This window comes from Biomphalaria glabrata, chromosome 11, assembly GCF_947242115.1.
Source record: "Biomphalaria glabrata chromosome 11, xgBioGlab47.1, whole genome shotgun sequence".
NCBI lineage: Eukaryota > Metazoa > Mollusca > Gastropoda > Planorbidae > Biomphalaria > Biomphalaria glabrata.
Genome location: NC_074721.1, coordinates 32207671 through 32229793, shown reverse-complemented (window position 1 = coordinate 32229793; position 22123 = coordinate 32207671). Strand labels below are relative to the sequence as shown.

The window sequence follows — 22123 nt, the reverse complement described above, 5'->3', positions numbered from 1 at the left end:
TTCATTTATCCATACTTACTTTGTATATTACTTTAGGTTGTATGATTATACTCCTCACTTTTGTAATCCCCCCCTTTCATTTTAATTACATTAAACTATTTTATCTTGTTGACAAAAAGGGATTCTTTTATCCATTGTATGCTACCTGTGTGTTCTGTTTCCAATCTGTAACGCACGCTGGTCTATGGTGGCATTAGAAGCCCCTAGACCTAACGTCACCAAAACTAAATTATTTCAATAATGTATTGTTTCTAATTAAACACACCTCCCAGACCCCCCTGACAATGGTGGCCTTTCCCAGCGACGCGTGACAATCAGTCGTACATAAAGCAATAAACTATGTGGATTATGATTTAAAATAAGAGTGATAATTTTATTCTATGCTATTTACACAATGATATTAACATGAATGATGTGTACAATGAGTAATTAAGGTTAAATATACATTCATAGTAACTAATTAAGGAATATTAATGTAATAAGCACATTTTATTATGTTCCATAACAACACTAGACAAGATACCAACAGTGACTTAAAACAACATCAACTGTTGCACAACCTGCACAGAAGATTCTTCACTGTAACAAGATACTTCAGAAACTGTCACTGAAACAGCGACTCTGACAATGGCCATCAGGAACTGTCACTGAAACAGCGACTCTGACAATGGCCATCAGGAACTGTCACTGAAACACCGACTCTGACAATGGCCATCAGGAACTGTCACTGAAACACCGACTCTGACAATGGCCATCAGGAACTGTCACTGAAACACCGACTCTGACAATGGCCATCAGAAACTGTCACTGAAACACCGACTCTGACAATGGCCATCAGGAACTGTCACTGAAACACCGACTCTGACAATGGCCATCAGGAACTGTCACTGAAACACCGACTCTGACAATGGCCATCAGGAACTGTCACTGAAATACTGACTCTGATAATGGCCATCAGGAACTGTCACTGAAACACCGACTCTGACAATGGCCATCAGGAACTGTCACTGAAACACCGACTCTGACAATGGCAATCAAGAACTGTCACTGAAATACTGACTCTGACAATGGCAATCAAGAACTGTCACTGAAACACAAACTCTGACAATGGCCATCAGAAACTGTCACTGAAACACCGACTCTGACAATGGCCATCAGGAACTGTCACTGAAACACGACTCTGACAATGGCAATCAAGAACTGTCACTGAACTTCTGAACGTCAACACGAACCATGGTGAGGACTACAAAGTCAAGGGTAGCCTAACACCAGTAGGCCTACCGACGATATAAACCCAACGTTGAAATGGGTAACGCAAACACTGAAAGCCTAGAGAAGATCCATTAGAGTAGAGCATAAGAAGTAACACACCGTAACGATCGGCATCAAAAGTATCTTGTCATCTGGCACTCAAGCATATCTTCACAAACATACAGGGAACCAAGTAAAATATTAAAAGAAAATCTTAAAAAAAAAAAAAAACAATAAAAAAAAATAAAGCCTATATTAAGTGTAATTGTATCAATTAGTTTTCAGCAGTCATGCGATTAAAGTTTGTAATAGATCTAGACAAAAATTAAACTGCGATTACAAATATGTTTACCAATTGTTTCATGTTTTTAGCTTTCTCAATGTTTGTACCAGATGGGTAAAATAAAAAAAAAGGGGGGGGGGGAGAAAGGGGTATCTGTTAATGTTACTGTGATCGCTTTTTAAATGCATTTTCAAAAAAAAAAAAAAAAGATGTACGAGTTGAATTCGAACTTGAGGGTTCAAGCTTCCCCAGTCCAATGTGTTAACCATTGTGCCAGCGAAGTGCTTTTGAAAATAAGCTTTATAGTTATCTATTGTTAGTTGTAATGGATGACGTATAAAGGGAATTAATTCAATCACCACATCTGTCAAGTACCATTAAAGTACTAGTTTTTTCCCTTATTTGATACTAAACAAAACAATTAATTACCAATAGCTAATTAATTGGTTGATTTTTTTTTTGTTTAATTGGTTGTTGTTTTGTCAGGTACAGAAATAATTGTGCGAAATTTCACCTTTATCTGAGAATGGGTGTGGGTGAAAAAACGTGTCCAAAAGCAGTCCAAACCCCCGAGTATAGGAACACGGGTTTATGTTCTGATGCTAATTTAAAGTTCTTTAAACGTTTAGGGCATCTTGAGACATTTTTTTTTTAAGATTTAAAATAAAATTAGTTTTAACAAAAGTACAATGATTTGAACCACTTTAATACAAAGCTCAACAACAACAGCAAAAAAACTGTTATTCAATGGATACCAGCTCACATACAACTAGCACGAAATGAGAAGGCTGACACACTCGCCAAGAGTGGGAGAACAAACTCACAAGTAAACTCTGCACTCTTTCCAGAAGAAATGAAGAAATTAATTGTAGATAAAATAAATGAGAAATGGACGAGCTCTCATCCAAATCACAAGAAAGATGACGCTTACTATAAGCTATCCCGACAAGACCAACGTATAATCTTTCGACTCAGGACCGGACACAACAGAATGCGACAACACATGTTCCGGAAGCTCAAAATTGGAACCAGTGAAATCTGCCCATGTGAAGTATCACCAGAAAATGCCGACCACGTCCTCCAAAACTGCTCTCTATACCAAGAGGCCCGTATAAGACATTGGCCCAAAATCACCCCAATAGAAAGAAAACTATATGGAGAGCTCCCTGATTTGGAAACCACTGCGCAGTTCATCTCATGTATTGGTCTAGTCATCTGAACGCTCCAACATAACAATGAGAACGATGAAGAAGAAGAAAAAAAAACCACTTTAATCTCATCTCCAATTGCTCTTGTGGGACCCAACTGGCCATGAGTAATGGCCCAAGCGCAATGAACTGAGACCAATCGGTATAGAAGGCATGAACACTGACCTGTGACGTCGCAACCCCTGGGCAGTTTAAACCAATAGCTCATTGCCAGACTCATAGCCACGTCAAAGAGTCATGGAGTTTGGTGACTAGTTTGCTTTTTTTTTTTTTTTTTTTTTTTTTTTCAACCTCAAACCCGCAATCACAACCCTGGGGCAATTAAAATCTCTCGTCCAAAATAAAAATAAAATGTCGCAGGATTTCGGTGTTGTGTGTGTAAGGGAGTTGAACCCCTACTGTTTGAACAGCAGCTCCCTCTCACCGGCCTGAATGAACAGTGTGCACCACGCATTCACCGCTCTGTCTGGCGGGGGTCAGACTCGGGGTTAAATTCGTGTTTAGTTTGATGTTCGATTCCAGCGTCACGGACGCTCCGGACTCGCGAAGTAGAGACGCCGGGGCCCCGCCATATTCCTTTAATCTAACAGGCTGACCATGCGGGACATGCCATATATGTAACGGCTCTTAGAGGGACGGCGCCAGGATGTTGACAATGGTTGTTGGAGCTCTTTTACATCCCCTTACAATGCTCTCGCACTCTCTTAGGCACTCCCAGGGGAGCTTTGATTTGCTACCCATTTGGCCTAATTGTCCCCTCTCACAATCGGGGCAGGCTAGCTTGTCCGGGTGAACCCCCTACTAAATCTAGAATCTATATCTAGATTATAATATTTTATTTGTGTATTTTGGGAATAAAGAAACAAAAAAAAATGCTGTGGTGCTCAAGCTTTATTTTTCTCTGATACACGATACACTGAATTTAAATTTAAAAGACTGGCAGAGGCGTAAGACGATGGACACGCGTAGGACGTAATTATCTCCGTTTTTTGAAGTAACGTTGTATTTTATAATATTGTGTCGCACTAAAAGATAAGAAATCTATAATTAAGTTATTAAAAAGTCGAAAGTTGAAAATAACGTCTTCCTGGTGTTTATTTATTTTTGGTTTTGATTACCATCTTAAAAACAAAGATGGCGTCAAGTCCAAAGGATAAGTTTGAAGCAGCAGTGAAAGTGATTCGAGGTTTACCTAAAAATGGTAGGCTAATGTTTTGTAATCTAGTTCTTATTCATAAACTAGATATATCTGTTTGCTAACGGAGAAGTTAGATCTACTTGTATTAGGTCTATATTGTTTTGTTTTTTTTTTGCTAATTCTACACAGACGACATTGTCGACATTTGTCACATTAGACTGGACATAATCACATATCTAATCTAATAATAATAATAATAATTGATTCTAATTGAATTAATTGGTCAAACTCATCTCCATACTTACTAGAGTCTAGTTACTTAGTCATAGTCATAGATCTAGATCTATATGATATATCATAATCATATATTTATTATATCTCATATAATCAATGATATATTATTATATATATCATAATCATAATATATGATATATTATAATAATTAGTCTAGATCTATTTGATATGATATACATAATACAGATATATACAGATTTATTATACTAATGAGTAATAATAATACTACTATACTGACTGATCTTCTATAATTTATCTAATAACTACTATAGTAAATAGTACATACTCTCGATCATGACATGAATATCATTTGAATATGATAATTATAATAATAAAGATAGTGATACTACTGATACTCATACTGTCACCTGTGTGCTGTGACATAGACTGTCATAGACATAGTGATAGTGACAGTCACAGTGATACTAGTGATAGTCACATTCACATAGTCATAATGATAATCGGTATCATAATCGATCATTATTAGTATTATATTAATAATTATTATTAATATTGATCTTATTAATCTTAACCTAAGCCTTAGTCTGGGGCTTAGTCCTTAGTGGCTTATTAGTGCCTTAGTAAATTGGCTAGATTATTAAGTAGATAGATCTACATAAGTCATAATGATAAGTTATAACCTAATCTTCAATCTTGACTTTGATTTTGAAAATTGAAATGAGACTTGACTGTGTGACACTGACAGTGTCTCTTGAGTAGTTTTAAAATTTGAGTAGAGACTCTGACTCTAGGGACTAGGTCAGTCTAGCCAGTCTAAAACTAGGCCTAGGTCTATTTTATTATTATAGATCTAGAGTTACGTTACAGTTAAGAGTTAGAGTCTGCATTGTTTGAGTCTGTCGCAGTAACTGAGTGTGTGTGAGTTACTGACTTGAGTTCTATCACCCATTCTATGACACAGTCAGTTTTAATTCATTGTCATTGTGGACTAGATCTAGATCTATATTTGATTTATTTATATTAAATTAATTAAATATTAAAACTAAAACTTATAACTATTAGATTTACTATACTGTTGACCAGTATTGTAGTATTAGATCTAGTATTATTATTATACACTAGTGTAAATCAGTGTAGTACAGGAGGCATAGATCTATCTAGCCTAGCTAGAAAGTAGATCTAGTCTTGAGAATCTAGTCTACTAATCAGAGTTAGATCTATTAGACTAATCTGTCAACTTACTAAGTATTCTTAGAATCTATATTTATTAGTATATTATATTTATATAGTGACATTATAGTCACATAGAGTCTAGTGGTAACTGAGAAACTCACTTAGACCTAAGTGACAAGTGTGACTAAGACTAAGTCTAACATGACTGAGTAACTCAAGTGTTCGATATATATGGCAGTTTTACTCTTTAATAAAACTAGTTTTACTAAGTGACTAGCTGTGACTAACTAGAGTAAAGCTGGCCTATATCAGATATTTCTTCATATTTTATTTATGCATCTTAAAACTTAATGATATTTATTTTGATGGTTATTACAGAAATGTGATAGTATAAATAAGTCACAGTGCAAGATCCATTTTTCTAATTTTTAACACATAGTTTTGTATTTTTGTGCAAGATTGTTTTTCTACTAGGCAATGTAGTACACTGGTATACTATATATATGAGAGTGCATGTTTTGTTTACTCATACACATGAATGGGGGTGCTTCCGGTACTAAGACTACTGTATAGTCCCATGATGCATTAGCCAAGCAAGACCTACATATTTGGATTCAGGATTGAAAGGAGAACATGTATATTACACTTCCCTTGCTTTCGATTAAATAAGTGAGGGTTGAGTTCATTATTATTTAGATTGTCAGAGATCAGATAAAGTAGCTTTTTTTAGTGAAGATTTTATTTGAATTGTGTGTATAGCATACAATTTTCATCTTTCTGCGGACCCACAATGGTCGTCTCATTGACCACTGTAGGTGAACAGACCTACAGTCTGAGAACCACTGTTTTAGAGTACCCATATGCTAGGACAAATTAGTACAAATACTACTTCTTCCCTAGTGCTATTAGAGCATGGAATAGGTTGCCTGAGCTAGCCAGAAAAACCAGTGACTTGGCAGAATTTAAGTCATTGGTTAATATGCATGACTGAATGCATGACGCATAGGACGTAATCATCTTCTTTTTTGAAGTAACGTCTGTATTATATAAGATAAGATAAGTACCTAATTCTTTGTGTTTGTGTCAACTGCATCAGCTAAACAATAATGAACCCAAAGGTACACCACTCAGAAGAAATTTTACAGTTCTGACATAAGAAAGTGCACGCTAGAATCTTAGTCTTCTGTTAGAAGCTTTAGGACTTAATCTTGTTGCAGACGCTAAAACAGTATAAAAAGTTCTACTTGGGAGTTGAAACGACTTCACTTAATTAATTTTTTAAACATTACTAATACTTTCAATTTTACTTGATTAATAGACAAATAAAGGTTATAACCACAATCCAAATATAACAGTTTTTTGTCCTTAAAAAAAAAAGTAAAACCAATTTTTCTACCCCATTTGTCAGCACCATATGAGGAGGAGGGTCGCCCATGGTTTGAAGAACATTAGGCTAAAAAATGTAAACAACACTGAAAAAAATAAATAGATGGTGAATTACATTAATATTAATCATACATTCACAAAGTGTGATAAACACAGCACATTGTATCTAGCATGGTTACTACATCAGATAAAACGCAAGTGGAAGTCTTTTGTTGAATTAGAAGTAGAATTACATTTAGCATATAATCTTTATTTATAAGACAGATCAAGAAATAAAATAAGTAATTAGATGTATGATTGAATACTATGGCATCCTCAAGTAATGACGTCAGAAAACAAAAATAATTATGTGATGAAAGTGTTAAGGCTACAATTAATCTCCTTCAATTGACTGAACTGAAACTGAGAACTTTAGAACCTTCTTCAATCTGATCTTAATTCTATTGAATGCCAGCATCAGTGAACAGCTTGTGTTTCATTTTAATTCCAGGCTCTTTTCAGCCTTCTCATGAACTCATGCTCAAGTTTTACAGTTATTATAAACAAGCTACAGAAGGACCTTGCACTGCAGCAAAACCTGGGTTTTGGGACTTAGTTAATCGTAAAAAATGGTAAAGAATTGTCTTTTAGTTATTATTATTATATAGTCCAGATAGAGTACAGTCTAAATTTATTTTTTAGTACGACAGTTTTCTTTTTTTTAGTTAAGTTAGGCTTTTGTACACCATCAGAAAGTTCAGACTTAGTCTATTTCTTCTGCATATATATAGTATAGATTTAAGTTTAAACAAGTGTCAAACTTGCAAATTTCATAGTATAACATGATTATTGGGGTTAGGGTTATGTATGGATGTATCAGAATCTGGATATCAGCAGTATTTTACAACATAGATTATTTTTTCACTTAGTTACATGTTTTTTTTTTTTTTTTTTTTTTTTTTGATTGGCTGAGGACTAACCCTTTTGGTTCATTTGGTGAAGTTAGGCTTATACTTACATGAATTTCGGTAAAGATTGAACAATATAAATAAAGAGCTTTTCTGTTATAAAGGTATATTTTAAAAAAAGCTCCATTTGCGGCAGATGCTGTAAAACTCATCTGTTTCTATGTCTAAGGAAAAAAGAGCATGTCATCTGGCCAGCACAATGACTAACCACCTTTACTTCCCCAGTGTTTGTCAGGTACACTTAAGATTTAGGTGGCTCAGGGGCATCCTAAAAATCCCAGCCTTCCCTAGGATTCAAACTTTATACTTCTCAGCACTTTAATATTTGGCCACTATGTTCCCCCCTCTGAGATTGTTATATGAAAGCCTGAAATTGGGAATTGCCCAGATAAGTTTGGCTGTATTGTGATTAGTGTGAGTATCCTGAAAGATTTTTGTACTTTGAAATGTTTCATCTCCTATTCTTTTTATAGGGAAGCCTGGTCAAACTTAGGTGACATGGAAAGTGAGACAGCCATGTTGATGTATGTGGATGAGTTAAAAAAAGTGAGCATAGATGTTCGGAAAACTTACTATCCACCGCAGGTATTGCAATTGTCAAGCCTCCACATAGGCCATAGGTGGAAAAATACTCCGCCAGTGCATGAAAAGTATAATTTCTGACCCCTCAAGCTTTTTAAAACCTGCTTCAAAGTAATGTAATACAAATAGATTTGGTCAGCATCTGTAATGTTACATAAGAATAATATTAAAATAATCAGTAATACTCACTATTAATTTATTTATAATAAAAGTGCTATTTTAATTTATTTTTATTTGAAATTTAAATAATGCTTTTATAACCAAAAAAAAAATTCTTTGCTTTTGAACTGATTTCTCAGAAGAATTATTTTATCTTGATCAAAACTATTTTTAGAAGATCATTTTTTTAATTTGAAAATGAAAGCCACAATTATATGAGATTTGTATACAATTTTAGTAATAATTAAAATCTTTTGGTTGTGCAAAAAAATGTTGGAGTTGTTCTGTTATAAAAAAAATAAAGTTTTGGTTGAGGGAACTTGTGTTGTGTTTAGATTGCTAGAAGCTTTATTACATAAATGTGGCTGAAGAATTACTGAAATACCCGGTAATAAAAAGACTATTGCCTATTGATCTGTTTTACCTCCTAAGCACTGGTCATTGAAAGCGATTCCTTTCCTCACAAAGAAAAAGAAAAAAGACCCAAGTTGGAATAATTGAAAACAATTCCTTACATTATGAGAAAAAGACAAAAAAAAAAAAAAAAAAAATTTGCTAATGTGTGAGACATTAGAAGTTACAACTAAATAATGACATTCAATCTAAAAACAGCAACATTGTGATCACAAATACAAATATAATAAAGTTGATGGATTTAATTTTGGAGGCTTGACATACTCAGCTTAGTAGTTGATGATAGATGTGGAGTAAATAGCTATAGATAGATATATTTTTTTATTTCTTCTTTTTTTTTAATTTGTTTTTTTTTTTAGTTAGTTAAAATTGTTTCCCTTATTAAGAGTGTATTAGTTGATGTTTCAATTGTTTATTTTGTGCTGTATTCATTTGTAGTGATGAATTTCATTTCTGCTTGGTGATGGCTTTTTTTTAAATTTTATTTTGACTATTTGAAAAAAAAATAAATTTCTATTGCCTTGAATTTTTTAAAAATAATTTGAGACTTATTTTATGGTTATTTTCTTTATACTGACAAATCTTTTATTTATTTATTTGTTGTTTTTTTTTGTTACACTGATGGATACAACATAAATTATTGTAACACCAACTAATTGTTATGACTTATGATTTCCATAAAATGTCTCAATCTTCTTTTTTTCCCCCAACCCTTTAGTCTATGAGTAGAGATTTCATTTTCAATAACCCTTCCTCAACCAAGTTTGTTTTACTCTAACTATTACTCTGTGAATAATACTACTACAAGAAATAAAATAAACGTACACATCTTTCTACAAATGGGTGAATAGGAGTTGTTTAAAAGATATAATCTTCTCAATTTGCACTTAACTACATATGTTTTTACCTATTTATTGTTTATGATTTCATTTTTTTTTTTTACATTTTGAAAGTATAGTCAACACATTTTAGTCCAAATTTATGTTTAACTTAGGTGCATTATGTTATGATATGTTTCTAGAAAGAACATATTATTTTTCAATATTAGATTACAATTTATTTATTTTATTTTTGAAGTGATAACAAGATTTTATAGTTTCTTAATGATATAGATATATAAACATGCTATCAGTGTCTTAAAGTTGTACTTATTAATCAATTGTATTCTGAAACTCTGATGTCCTATTAAAATTAGATAAAAAAATTTTTATATCAGGGGTTTCAAAGATATCCAGTTTGTACTTAGGAAAAACTTCATGCATTTAAGGATGAATCTTAAATGGAGTTACAAAAAAAATAATATTCTATGTTATGTAAATCTGTTGGTCCCTTTTGAGTTTGGTATTTGAATTTTTTTTTCCCTTCAGATTGTAGAAACCATGCCACAGACTAATGCAGTCACAGAGTTCCTACAGAAACTAGATAACTTCTATGAGATGGTGGAGGACAGTGAGAATCAGAACACACTCAAGCTCCTTGACAAGCCCTGGCCTAATGGAGCACCGGAAGACAATGAGGGTAGCTGGAATACTTAATAAACTCTTTACTGCTATATTAGTACCAGCCATACTTGATTTATAAACAGCAGGTACACCTTAAGAGTTGTATGGTCGCTTCAGTAGCTGATGCTTTATTGAAAATTTCTGCGTCTGTCAGAAATTTGATTTTAATTCAACAGCTAGTATTGCAATAGGATGCAGTGGGTAGACAACTCATGCAGCACAATGTAATAGGAAGTTATCAACAATTTATAAACAATTATATAATGAGAACTCATGTCTCTCTCAGAATGTATTTTCAAGAATTGGATTTTTAAAAATATTGTCTCTCTATGATTATGAGATAGGCATGACTTTTTAAAACCAGAAATAGCAGCTAGTGGATTAATATTATTTTTATTTTTTTAATAACTTTTCATAGCTTATAGCATGCTTAGAGCACTATGGACCAATCTCATTTGTGAACCATGGGGGGGGGGGGGGGGTATCTGGGAGAAAGTTTTCCATGCTGCCTTTAGGTGCTCAGTAAACATCACTCTGCTCGAGTTGGGTGTCAAACCTCAATTCCCTTGATAGGTAACCAAGCCAAGCTCAAGCGTACTTAGCCTCTCGGACACACATCACATGCTTAGCAGCTAGTGGGTTAATTTGTTCTAAATTGTCTATTTGTTCTAAATTGTCTATGAATACTTTGATATGAGAATCATGACTTTTTAAAACCAGACATTGCAGCTTTTGTGTTAATTTCTTCTTAAGTGTTTCTGAATACTTTGATATGAGAATCAGACTTATAAGTTTTTCTTATGCTTTCAGATGAAACCCTGACTCACTCCTATAATGTTAATGAGCTGTTGAAACAGGACTTAAAGAAATGGCAGGACAGTTCTTTCATAACTAATGGGGACAGCAAGCCTCAAATAAATGGTGGGTAGTAGAGTGTTAATAGTTCAATAGAGAAGCACTGTAGTAGACAGAGAGATAGTCTACAATAGTTAAATACAGCAATGTTTTAGTGGACGGAGAGATGGTCTACAATAGTTTAATACATCAATGTTTTAGTGGACAGAGAGATGGTCTACAATAGTTAAATACAGTAATGTTTTAGTGGACAGAGAGATGGTCTACTATAGTTTAATACAGTAATGTTTTAGTGGACAGAGAGATGGTCTACTATAGTTTAATACATCAATGTTTTAGTGGACAGAGAGATGGTCTACTATAGTTTAATACATCAATGTTTTAGTGGACAGAGAGATGGTCTACTATAGTTTAATACAGCAATGTTTTAGTGGACAGAGAGATGGTCTACTATAGTTTTATAGAGCAATGTTTTAGTGGACAGAGAGATGGTCTACTATAGTTTAATACAGTAATGTTTTAGTGGACAGAGAGATGGTCTACTATAGTTTAATACAGCAATGTTTTAGTGGACAGAGAGATTGTGTACAATAGTTAACTACAGTAATGTTTTAGTGGACAGAGAGATGGTCTACAATAGTTTATTACAGCAATGTTTTAGTGGTCAGAGAGATGGTCTACAATAGTTTAATACAGCAATGTTTTAGTGGACAGAGAGATGGTCTACTATAGTTTTATACATCAATGTTTTAGTGGACAGAGAGATGGTCTACAATAGTTTAATACAGCAATGTTTTAGTGGTCAGAGAGATGGTCTACAATAGTTAAATACAGTAATGTTTTAGTGGACAGAGAGATGGTCTACTTTAATACAGCAATGTTTTAGTGGACAGAGAGATGGTCTACAATAGTTTAATACAGCAATGTCTTAGTGGTCAGAGAGATGGTCTACAATAGTTTAATACATCAATGTTTTAGTGGACAGAGAGATGGTCTACAATAGTTAAATACAGCAATGTTTTAGTGGACATAGAGATGGTCTACAATAGTTAAATACAGCAATGTTTTAGTGGACATAGAGATGGTCTACAATAGTTAAATACATCAATGTTTTAGTGGACATAGAGATGGTCTACTATAGTTAAATGCAGTAATGTTTTAGTGGAGATGGTCTACAATAGTTTAATACATCAATGTTTTAGTAGACAGAGAGATGGTCTACAATAGTTAAATACAGCAATGTTTTAGTGGACAGAGAGATGGTCTACAATAGTTTAATACAGCAATGTTTTAGTGGACAGAGAGATGGTCTACAATAGTTTAATACAGCAATGTTTTAGTGGACAGAGAGATGGTCTACAATAGTTTAATACAGTAATGTTTTAGTGGACAGAGAGATGGTCTACAATAGTTTAATACAGCAATGTTTTAGTGGACAGAGAGATGGTCTACTATAGTTAAATGCAGTAATGTTTTAGTGGAGATGGTCTACAATAGTTTAATACATCAATGTTTTAGTAGACAGAGAGATGGTCTACAATAGTTAAATACAGCAATGTTTTAGTGGACATCGAGATGGTCTACTATAGTTTAATACAGCAATGTTTTAGTGGACATCGAGATGGTCTACTATAGTTTAATACAGCAATGTTTTAGTGGACAGAGAGATGGTCTACAATAGTTAAATACAGTAATGTTTTAGTAGACAGAGATGGTCTACAATAGTTTAATACAGCAATGTTTTAGTGGACAGAGAGATGGTCTACAATAGTTTAATACAGCAATGTTTTAGTGGACAGAGAGATGGTCTACAATAGTTTAATACAGCAATGTTTTATGGACAGAGAGATGGTCTACAATAGTTTAATACAGTAATGTTTTAGTGGACAGAGAGATGGTCTACAATAGTTTAATACAGCAATGTTTTAGTGGACAGAGAGATGGTCTACTATAGTTAAATGCAGTAATGTTTTAGTGGAGATGGTCTACAATAGTTTAATACAGCAATGTTTTAGTGGACAGAGAGATGGTCTACAATAGTTAAATACAGTAATGTTTTAGTGGAGATGGTCTACAATAGTTTAATAGTAAATTTTAAAGGAATATAGCTCATTTATCCCCTAGTTTTTAAAAAATTATGCAGTATCATCATTTATATACATATATAATGCTGTGCTATTGAGCTTTTTTAGTTCATTAGCTTTTTTTCCTTTGAACATATTTACATTACAAGACCTCTATTCAAGTCATAACTTCATGGAAGGAGGAACCTGGACACTGATCTCAAAAAAATGGCTTTAACAATTTTTTTAGAAATTTAATAGTACATGTATATCGCTGAGAAAAGAATTACTAGTTCGTTTGCCACATGGGGAAAACTCTAGTTTGACCATTATCATTTTTCAAGTAAAAAATGAAAAAAATTTAAATTTGGCTAGAGATCTAAATCTAGATTCTATATCTAACATGGCTTTTGAAAGGACTATCACATTCTTGAAATGACTATTGCTTTTGGAAATTTCCAAATGCAAGGCTTTTCTGACTGAAGTAATGTTCAGGAACATTCATCACATCGTCTAAGTGAAGATACATTGGAATATTATAAAGTATACAAGATCTATACATTTACTTAACCAGAATTCTGTCTTGGGGGGGTGGGGGTGGGTGGGTGTTAAAATGTTCTAGTGTTTTTTAATCTAACATTTATTAATTTAAAAGAGAAAAACAATAAGCTGCAAAAGGAGGTAAAGTCTTTTTTAAAAAGTATTTTTTTTTATGTTTTTTTTTTAAATTTAACCCATTAGTCAACCTTCCCTTCATGTCAATACACAGTTATTCCATATTTTTTATATAAAACAGGTATTGGTAGTAGCAATGGACATGAATCACTTCCTCATCAAAATGGAGGCAGCAGAAGTGAAACAGAAAGTGATGAAACTGACTTAGGAGCAGAAGAGGAAGAAGATTCCCAAGAGGAAGTGAACTCTGACCTTATTCAGAATGGAGGCTGGGAAGAGTTCAAAGAGGAAAAAATATTCCTAGAGTCTGTGAATGATAGCGAGACAGAGAGTGAGGAATTCTGTGATACATCCGATGAGCCTCTTGAGGTATTGAGTTCTTAAAGACAAACGCAGAACTTTATTAGATTACAAAAAGTTACAAGTTCATTAGAATTCATTTGACTTTTTGAGTTCATATATTTTAGTCCCTAAAACAATTATTTTCCCCCAAAAGCTTTCATCTCAAACCTCTCCTCTGTTCACTGGTTTGATCAAAACTGTACTACTATTCCTGGACTACTTTCTGTGGACTTTTACATTTTTTAAATGTCTTAAACTTGAGATATAGGACAATTAAAGGAAATAGATAATTGATGTACTTGCTACCATTGATGACCCTGTGGTTAAGAAACATGGTTAAATAATCTAGCATGTTCTTCACATCGTTGATTTTTTTTGTGACGGTATGCACCGGTACGGCATACCGGCACCTTTTTCAATGTGGGGAAAAAAATTATTCCTTTTCTTGCATTTTAACGTTTATTATTAATTTATTAGTAGTTAAAAGCTAGGTAGTCCGTCACTGAGAACCGTCACACATTTATTTTTACAAAAAAAAGCACTGCTTGACATACTTTTTGCAATATCTATTGAAGAGGTTGAGTTAAAACTACAGCACAATAAGAATGCTTCAAAATCTACTCTTCTTAATTAATTCTTATTTAATTTCAGTCGATATTCTAAGAGGTTATGTGGACATCTTGTAGTTTGGGTCTTGGTCAAAAGTTTGCTGTTTATCAAATAAAGATATAGATGCTTAACTCTTTCTCTCCTAATTGACGATACCATCGTTGATTTGACCTCATTAAATTAAATTAGTTTGATTGTATAAACTTTGTGTTCTATAAAAAGAGCATGCATTCCCTTCAATACCAAATAAAACACTTTCTGATAACAAATTTAAAAGTATTGAAGCTTAATCATAACAGGGGAGTGAAATAGCAATGAATGAAATTAAGAATTCTGTCAAAACGTGGAAAAATATATACGGAGAGAAACAGTTAAATGCTTTTTTTTTTTGCTACAATTTAACATGATGCTCTTTCTGTTGACAGGCAGCAGTCCCTAGTTTTGCTCATTTATGTGCTAGCCAACTCTCATCTGTGTCTGAATTCTCATCGACGCCAATCCCTAAAGCCAGGGTGGTTCACTTTGACCCAAGCATTGGCCATTCAGGGTCTGACCATGCCCTTGATGACAGCCTCATTGTGAATGTCACAGCCAAGACTGGAGATCTGTCATCATTAGAAACTCAGGCTGACTCAGACTGTGTGCTGAGGTCAAAGCTCAATGGTTCTTTTGAAGAAAACTGTGATGTTTCCATGTGCAGGGGTGGTGATAGTGATGAGAGGAGGCACAAATCTGAAGGTTCAGAGGCCAGAGGTTATAGTTCAACTGGAGGAGGAAGAGGGAGACACTTAGGCAGTGGTGGGTATATTTGTAATGTTAATTAATCAAACAAAAACAAGTTTGTAGACCTTTGAGTAATAACAAATTATTTAATAAGGTTGTGAAGTTTTAGATTATTCTTATTTCATATGTATGTATCATATCAGTAAGTAATTACAAAATGCTGCTGTACATATTTGATAGCTTCCTGTAAAATGTATAATTCAGTTCTTGGAATTGAAAGTGAAGGGGAATGCACCATAGCTCTAATGTAATTTATTTCTTGGACCTAGTGTTCAATTTGATCCCAATATTTGGTTTTAATTTTTCAGGTTGTATATGGATTGATTATAAATGGATCTACTCATTAACATTAAGTTAATGAATTTAGGAATCAATCAAATGTAAATTTTTGTATTGCCAACGCACACTTTGAAAACACGCTGTTATACAAAAGACAAAAAGAAAACTTCAGCTTTATCTTTGAATATATTTTTTTCCCTTCTCATTCTGTATGATCCTGCATGAAATAAATATGTTCTTAACAACTCTAATGTCTGAAATGATTCTAGGTGATGGTGGTCAAAGTGGCCATGGAAACCCTGGAGCTGGCAGTGGTGGTGGACGTAGGGGGCTGTTTCCTAACCCTGGAGGTGGTGGGGGCAACAGGGGAAGTGACACTGGAGGAAAGCCACAGCCAGTTGACTTAAATGAACAGATTGTCGTCACTTTGTTGAGGCTGCAGCATGACATGAGTGGAGTTTTGAAGCGATTGAACAGTCTAGAAGAGTTAGTCCGAGCAGAGAAAATGGTGAGACTTAATTGTTTTCTAATGTTTATTGAAACTTAATTTGCTGTCTAATGTTTAGTGAGACTTAATTATTGTCTAATATCTAGCAAGATGATTTGATTGCTGTTTAAATGGTTAATGATACTTTATTGCTAATATTTAGTGAGACTTAATTGCTGTCTAATATTTAGTGAGACTTAATTTCTGTCTAATGTCTAATGAGATTTAATTGCTATCTAATATTTAGTGAGATTTAATTGCTGTCAAATATTTAGTGAGACTTAATTGCTGTCTAATATTTAGTGAGACTTAATTGCTGTCTAATATTTAGTGAGACTTAATTGCTGTCTAATATTTAATGAGACTTAATTGCTGTCTAATATTTAGTGAGACTTAATTGCTGTCTAATGTTAAATCTGTGTTTTATTAAGTGCACATGCATGAGAGTGTTTTGTAGAGATACTCAAAGGCAAAGCAATATCTGTTTAAAAAATGTTGGTTAAGGATCTATAACATCACTTCTCAACCTTCGGGAGGAAAAGGTGCAAAGTCATTCAATTAATTTTTCAAGGGGCAAAGAAAATTTTATATTTGTAGCATTGTCATAACAAAATTTTTGAACTGCTAATCAATATATTAAAAATTAAGATAAATTAAAAGATGCTGCTACTTCTTCTAAGTTGGGCCTTTTTTTGCATGATGCCTCTGTGTTACGACTGGTATACTAAGAATACATATTGTTACGACTTTCTTTACCAGGCCTATTGTAAACACTGCTCAACACAACACATCTAACACAAGAACTTGATAACAAGAGTTCAAAATAATAATGTGGTGGTTTAATGAGAAATACATCAACAGCCAATACAACACAATTGGCTACATTAACTACAAATGCTTTCTTGTACTTAACAGAACTGCCAACTAAAAACTACTCGTCTCCCTGTCTACTTCTGGACCCGTACAGCTACATTTTCAAGGACTTACTTTGTACCGCACCGTCCTTACTGCCTTGCTGTCCTGGACTCAACTGTCCTTTCTTACACACTGTCTCTGGCTTTCGATCACATGACCATAACACGGGTCATAGTTGCATGTGCTAGCAGTACCGTCCTTGTTTATCGACAGCCGTTGACCTGCGTGATTTTCCCAAGTCACATGTGTCAGTAGGTCGCACACACATTAACTCTATCAGTCCACTACTGGAGTTACAACAATGTGGTTGTTTTGCAGTGTCTAGGGTGTTATTAATGTTGTATTTGTAATTTTGCTTGACCACAACAGATACAAGGCAAACAGGCACGCCACAGCCGAACAATGAATAAGATACAAATTTGGATAAAATTTAAATATTGTAATAACTTTAAGGTAGGCAACTCGATGAAGGTAAAAGGACAAAATGATGTCTATTCTATTTAATAAATAAAAACACAAATGACACCAAACATTTTACCGCATTTCAAGTTGCAGAAATGCAGTACCCACAATGGAATGGGTCCATATTGAAGCATTTCCTGCATTCTGAGCTGCGAAAATGCCTTCTCCTGGCATCTAATAAAGTCAAATAAAGAAGGCAGCACTGGCCAATGCTATAATGGGATGGAAAATCAAAGTTCATATAGTACACATACTTCTGCCATGAGATTGATCATCATAAGATCATCTTCGATATAAGATGTCTTTGAACCTTTGTCATGCTAAAGTCACTTTACAATGGAATGCTTCCCCAGCTCCACTTGCTGAATCAAGGAGGTGAAACCTACTACCCTGCATTTCTTTAGAATACAAAAGTCTCATACAAAATTATCTACAAAACACTAAAGTAATTAAAAAAAAAGACTAGATGGACTAGGCTTTAATGAACATTTATTATGTAAATCTGGATATGTTTCTTTTATTTTTCATTACATTTTTAAAACCCTACCCAAACCCTATAGCTTGAGAATACATCTAAAGATAAATTGCTAGTTATTGTTTATTAAATGTTCAAAGTTTTGAAACTAATTTAATAACAGTTTTTAAACAAATGTTTTGGATGTTCCTTCAGAAAAAACTTTTTCCTAGTCCAAACCTTCCTCAGGGTGAGGGGGAGGGGGGGGGATAGCGGGCAGGGTATGAACATGAGAATATCAAGACGGCCGAACAAGAGTCCAGCGCGCATACTACATGATCATGTAGCCATCCTAACAGTTATGTTGTGGTGCTGGTTAATTACTTTATTTAAACAAAAATGTCATTTCTTTCTATTTCAGGCAAGAGATAAAAAAGACACGTTGTCAAAGGTAATAGTTCTTTTAAAACCTCCATCTTACATCAGACATAATATACATTAGAAGGGCTTAGTTAGGCCACTACTTTCACCATTCCAAGTAAATTTAATCTATATTTTTCATTGATAGGATTGTATCTTTTACTTCATCTTAAAACTAAAGTAATCCTTAGATCTTATGGTGGTGAAACATCATTTCATCTTGTCTTGGTTCCTCTGGAGTTACAAAAACCATCTTTAAGTCTTACTCTGTTAATCTTTTGGCTAACTCTTTTTCCCTGTTTTGTGCTATTTAGAATAATAGCCACTGCAATTGTTTGCCATTAAGAATGCATGATCCATCCATCTCTATTTCTGTCCTTGATAATAACTAATGATGACTATTTTTAAGCTTTTCATTCTTGTTTTGATTTTGTCTATGTTTGCTATCTAGTTTATTCTAAATGCCTTGTAGTAGCATGTCTCAACTTCATTATTAATTTTGTTTAATTGTTAATTTAAGTTTTTCTATCTAGTTTATTAGATATTGTTTCATTAACTATAAACATTATCGTGTCACATTACAGGGATGGTGGCCTGTACCAGAGTTGTCTCCCAAAACTGCTCTCCTAATAATTGTCTGGCCATTTGTAGCGCATTTCCTTTTGAAGTATTTCAGCCAAAAACACAGGTGAGATAGTTCTTGTCATAACTGATTAGAACGTCGTCAAAGACATAAAACACTATAGGCATAGAACATCGTAAGACAGTGATGCCCAAAATATGGCCAGCAGGCCAGATCTGACCTGATCCTGCCCACAACAAGATGTTATCCGGCCTGCTGAAACATGTAAAAATGTAGTAAATTCCTCAAATAAGGTTTTTTTAAAAAATTTATTTGTCCCGATGTTAGGGCTCTCTCTTTCTTCCATGGATTTCATTCGTTTCTATTCATAATTATGTTCTTGAAATAGTCTTTTAAGTCACATCTTGTGTGTGCAACCCAGAGCATCATTTTTGCATCATTTCTGACCATCTTTTGGTATCAATGCAAGTGGTACTGTACCATTTAATATGGGTGCATTAATGAAATGGAAGTTCCAAAGAAAACAAAAGTAGATTCTGAATATAAAACCTCGAAGAACAGTGGAGATGTACGGTTTGATGTCACAGCGGACTTGCAGCAAAAGTTGATTAGAAAAGTTGTGAATTCATTTTTTTTCCCCTTTGATGTGGCCCACAACATGAGTGTCAGAAATTTAAATGGCCCGCAGGCCGATCTCCGTTGGGCATCACTGTCCTAAGTGGTAAAGAACATCATTATAGGCATGGAACATCATCAAAGGCGTGGAAAAACCATGCATAGAACATCTTCATAGGCATAGAACATAGGCTTAGAACATCATCATAGGTATGATCATGATAAATCATTATAAGCATGGTTGATAGAAGTTTTTTGCAAGAGTCACTAATTAAAACTAATTTGGCCACTTCCCATATCAAACACTCCTTTAGCAGCAAGGAAATGTGCAGGTGATAAAAATGAAATTGCTGAATGCTCATTAAGGGTTGAGGCAACACACTAGGGAAAAGAACTTCAGAAAAATTCAGAAAAGTTGAAATGAAATTCAGCTGACATTTTTAATTCAAACCTGCTAACTGACTTAAGCAATCTCTTTTTAAAACACTTCATAAAAGTGTAATGTTCAAGATGGTTTCATTGCTGTGGTACTTTAAAATCATCATTTGTAAATGGGAGACAAAGTAAAATAACATTTGAATCATTTTCATCAGTATTTTTGTTTGATAAATATGTTAGAATTTTTAAGTAGCTTACAAGTGATTTTCAAGCTATTACCTTCTAGTGTTATTGATTTTATTTATTTCAGGAGGTCCTAGTATCAGCCATAGATATCAAGTGTTACCAATGTTGAAGTGCTAGAGATTACTTAAAGACAGTATAATAAGATAGAAAGAGACCAGGATTAATTTCTTTTGTTTTCTAATTTGGTTTTAAAGACTTGTCAGGAACATGGTTTTAAATACATAATTCCATTTTTTAAACTTTTTAGTGGACATCACTGTGATTGTACATGCCTTTAAGAAGCAGTAATTCACATACCTATGTACACTAAATGGGCTACATTTTTATAGTAAATATTAACACTGCAAATTAAATAAATGCAACATTAATATCTTTTTTGGTTCAAGGATTTGATATTGAATGATTTATAAATATTTTAATATCTTTAATATCTTAATAATGATTTAGTTGATTGTAAATCAAATAAATTCTGTGGGTCATTTAATTATTAACTTTATTGAATATTAACTGACTTAAAGGTTTATGTTTTTTTTTAAACAATTTATAAGTATCACGTAAGACTACATTAATCTCATTCATCTATGGTTTAAACTTTTAATTTAATATAGTATATAGTCTGATTTGTTTATTTGATTTTTTTAATAGGAGGAAACCCTAATGGTTCATTCTACAAACTTTCTTTTTTTTTTTAGATTAAGTCTTTGCTATACAATTAGTTATATAGATCACATAATTATACATTAGCCTTCATTCTAAATACTAGGTCAGTATTTCAATGGTGTGAAAACTTTAGGGTGAGTCCATCCTGTCACAAAATGTCTTTTGTAAGGGGGAGACAAAAAAAAAACAAAACTTGATTTAGAAAAAATGGAAGATGATATATGATCAATGCAAGGGGAGCAAGCCTGATAAAGTGCTTTTTTTGGTCTACTTTGCTCCCTTTATTTGTTTTGCTTTCAAGTGAAGTCTCTTATGTGATAAGACTTCAGAATTTAACTTGAACACTTTTTGGTGGTCACTCTGGTTGAACAATTCATATGAACATATTTAAACAGCTGTGTGCAATATTTTATTTTGTGTATGTGTGTCTACAACTTTCAGGTCACTTTGTTGTTGGTACATTGCAAATGTTTGCCACATGTACATTCCAAAATGTATTGACACTGACATATGTATATAATGTTTTAGTGTGCCTTGTACACATGAACTATGAAATAAAATACAATTTTTACTTTTTTTCCCTTTTGACTTAAATGAATAATAGTGAAACAAAAAAAAACAACTCATTTCCTTTGCTACAGACTAAAATGTTGGGTTTTTAAATTGTCTTTTAGAATTGTAACATAAATAATAAAAATGTTGGGTTTTTAAATTGTCTAACATTAATAATACAAATATATGCCTAGGTATTACAAACAATGTGATAGCTTAATGCTGCATGGAATAATTGCAGAAAATGGTTATGTCTGCACTGGATGTCACAAAATATGTAGGTCACAGCTGGGGCTGCATAGCAAGGGAAAATATTGCATTCCTTTTTAAAGACATGCCTTATTAATTGTGAAAATGAGATAAGTTGTTTGAAGTTACAACCTCATTCAATATCTCAACAGTGGAATAGTTTTGAGCAAATGTTTCTAAATTCCATCAAGCAGTTAG

General features: G+C 33.5%; 1 protein-coding gene across 2 annotated transcripts; it reads left to right on the top strand.

Moving 5' to 3' along the window:
- Positions 1 to 3808: 3808 nt before the first annotated feature.
- Positions 3809 to 21700, top strand: LOC106069434 (acyl-CoA-binding domain-containing protein 5-like). 2 transcript variants are annotated; one of them, XM_056004947.1, is made up of 11 exons: positions 3809 to 3943; positions 7185 to 7305; positions 8115 to 8187; positions 10164 to 10314; positions 11109 to 11219; positions 14013 to 14260; positions 15268 to 15640; positions 16174 to 16412; positions 18644 to 18673; positions 19227 to 19330; positions 20529 to 21700. In XM_056004947.1, the coding sequence occupies exons 1-11, from the start codon at positions 3877 to 3879 to the stop codon at positions 20536 to 20538; spliced, it is 1527 nt and encodes a 508-aa protein (XP_055860922.1). In that variant the 5' UTR covers positions 3809 to 3876; the 3' UTR covers positions 20539 to 21700. The 2 variants fall into 2 exon arrangements, with proteins under 2 accessions (XP_055860922.1, XP_055860921.1); XM_056004946.1 differs by having other exon boundaries at positions 8115 to 8226.
- The last annotated feature ends 423 nt before the right edge of the window (positions 21701 to 22123 follow it).

What these genes read in the sequence shown, in the direction of transcription:
- LOC106069434 (XM_056004946.1), top strand. Translation starts at nt 3,877, where the DNA reads ATGGCGTCAAGTCCAAAGGATAAGTTTGAAGCAGCAGTGAAAGTGATT. An exon ending in CAGCAAGCCTCAAATAAATG is followed by an intron (nt 11,220 to 14,012) that starts GTGGGTAGTAGA and finishes TATATAAAACAG; the next exon opens with GTATTGGTAGTAGCAATGGA. An exon ending in AAAAAGACACGTTGTCAAAG is followed by an intron (nt 18,674 to 19,226) that starts GTAATAGTTCTT and finishes GTCACATTACAG; the next exon opens with GGATGGTGGCCTGTACCAGA.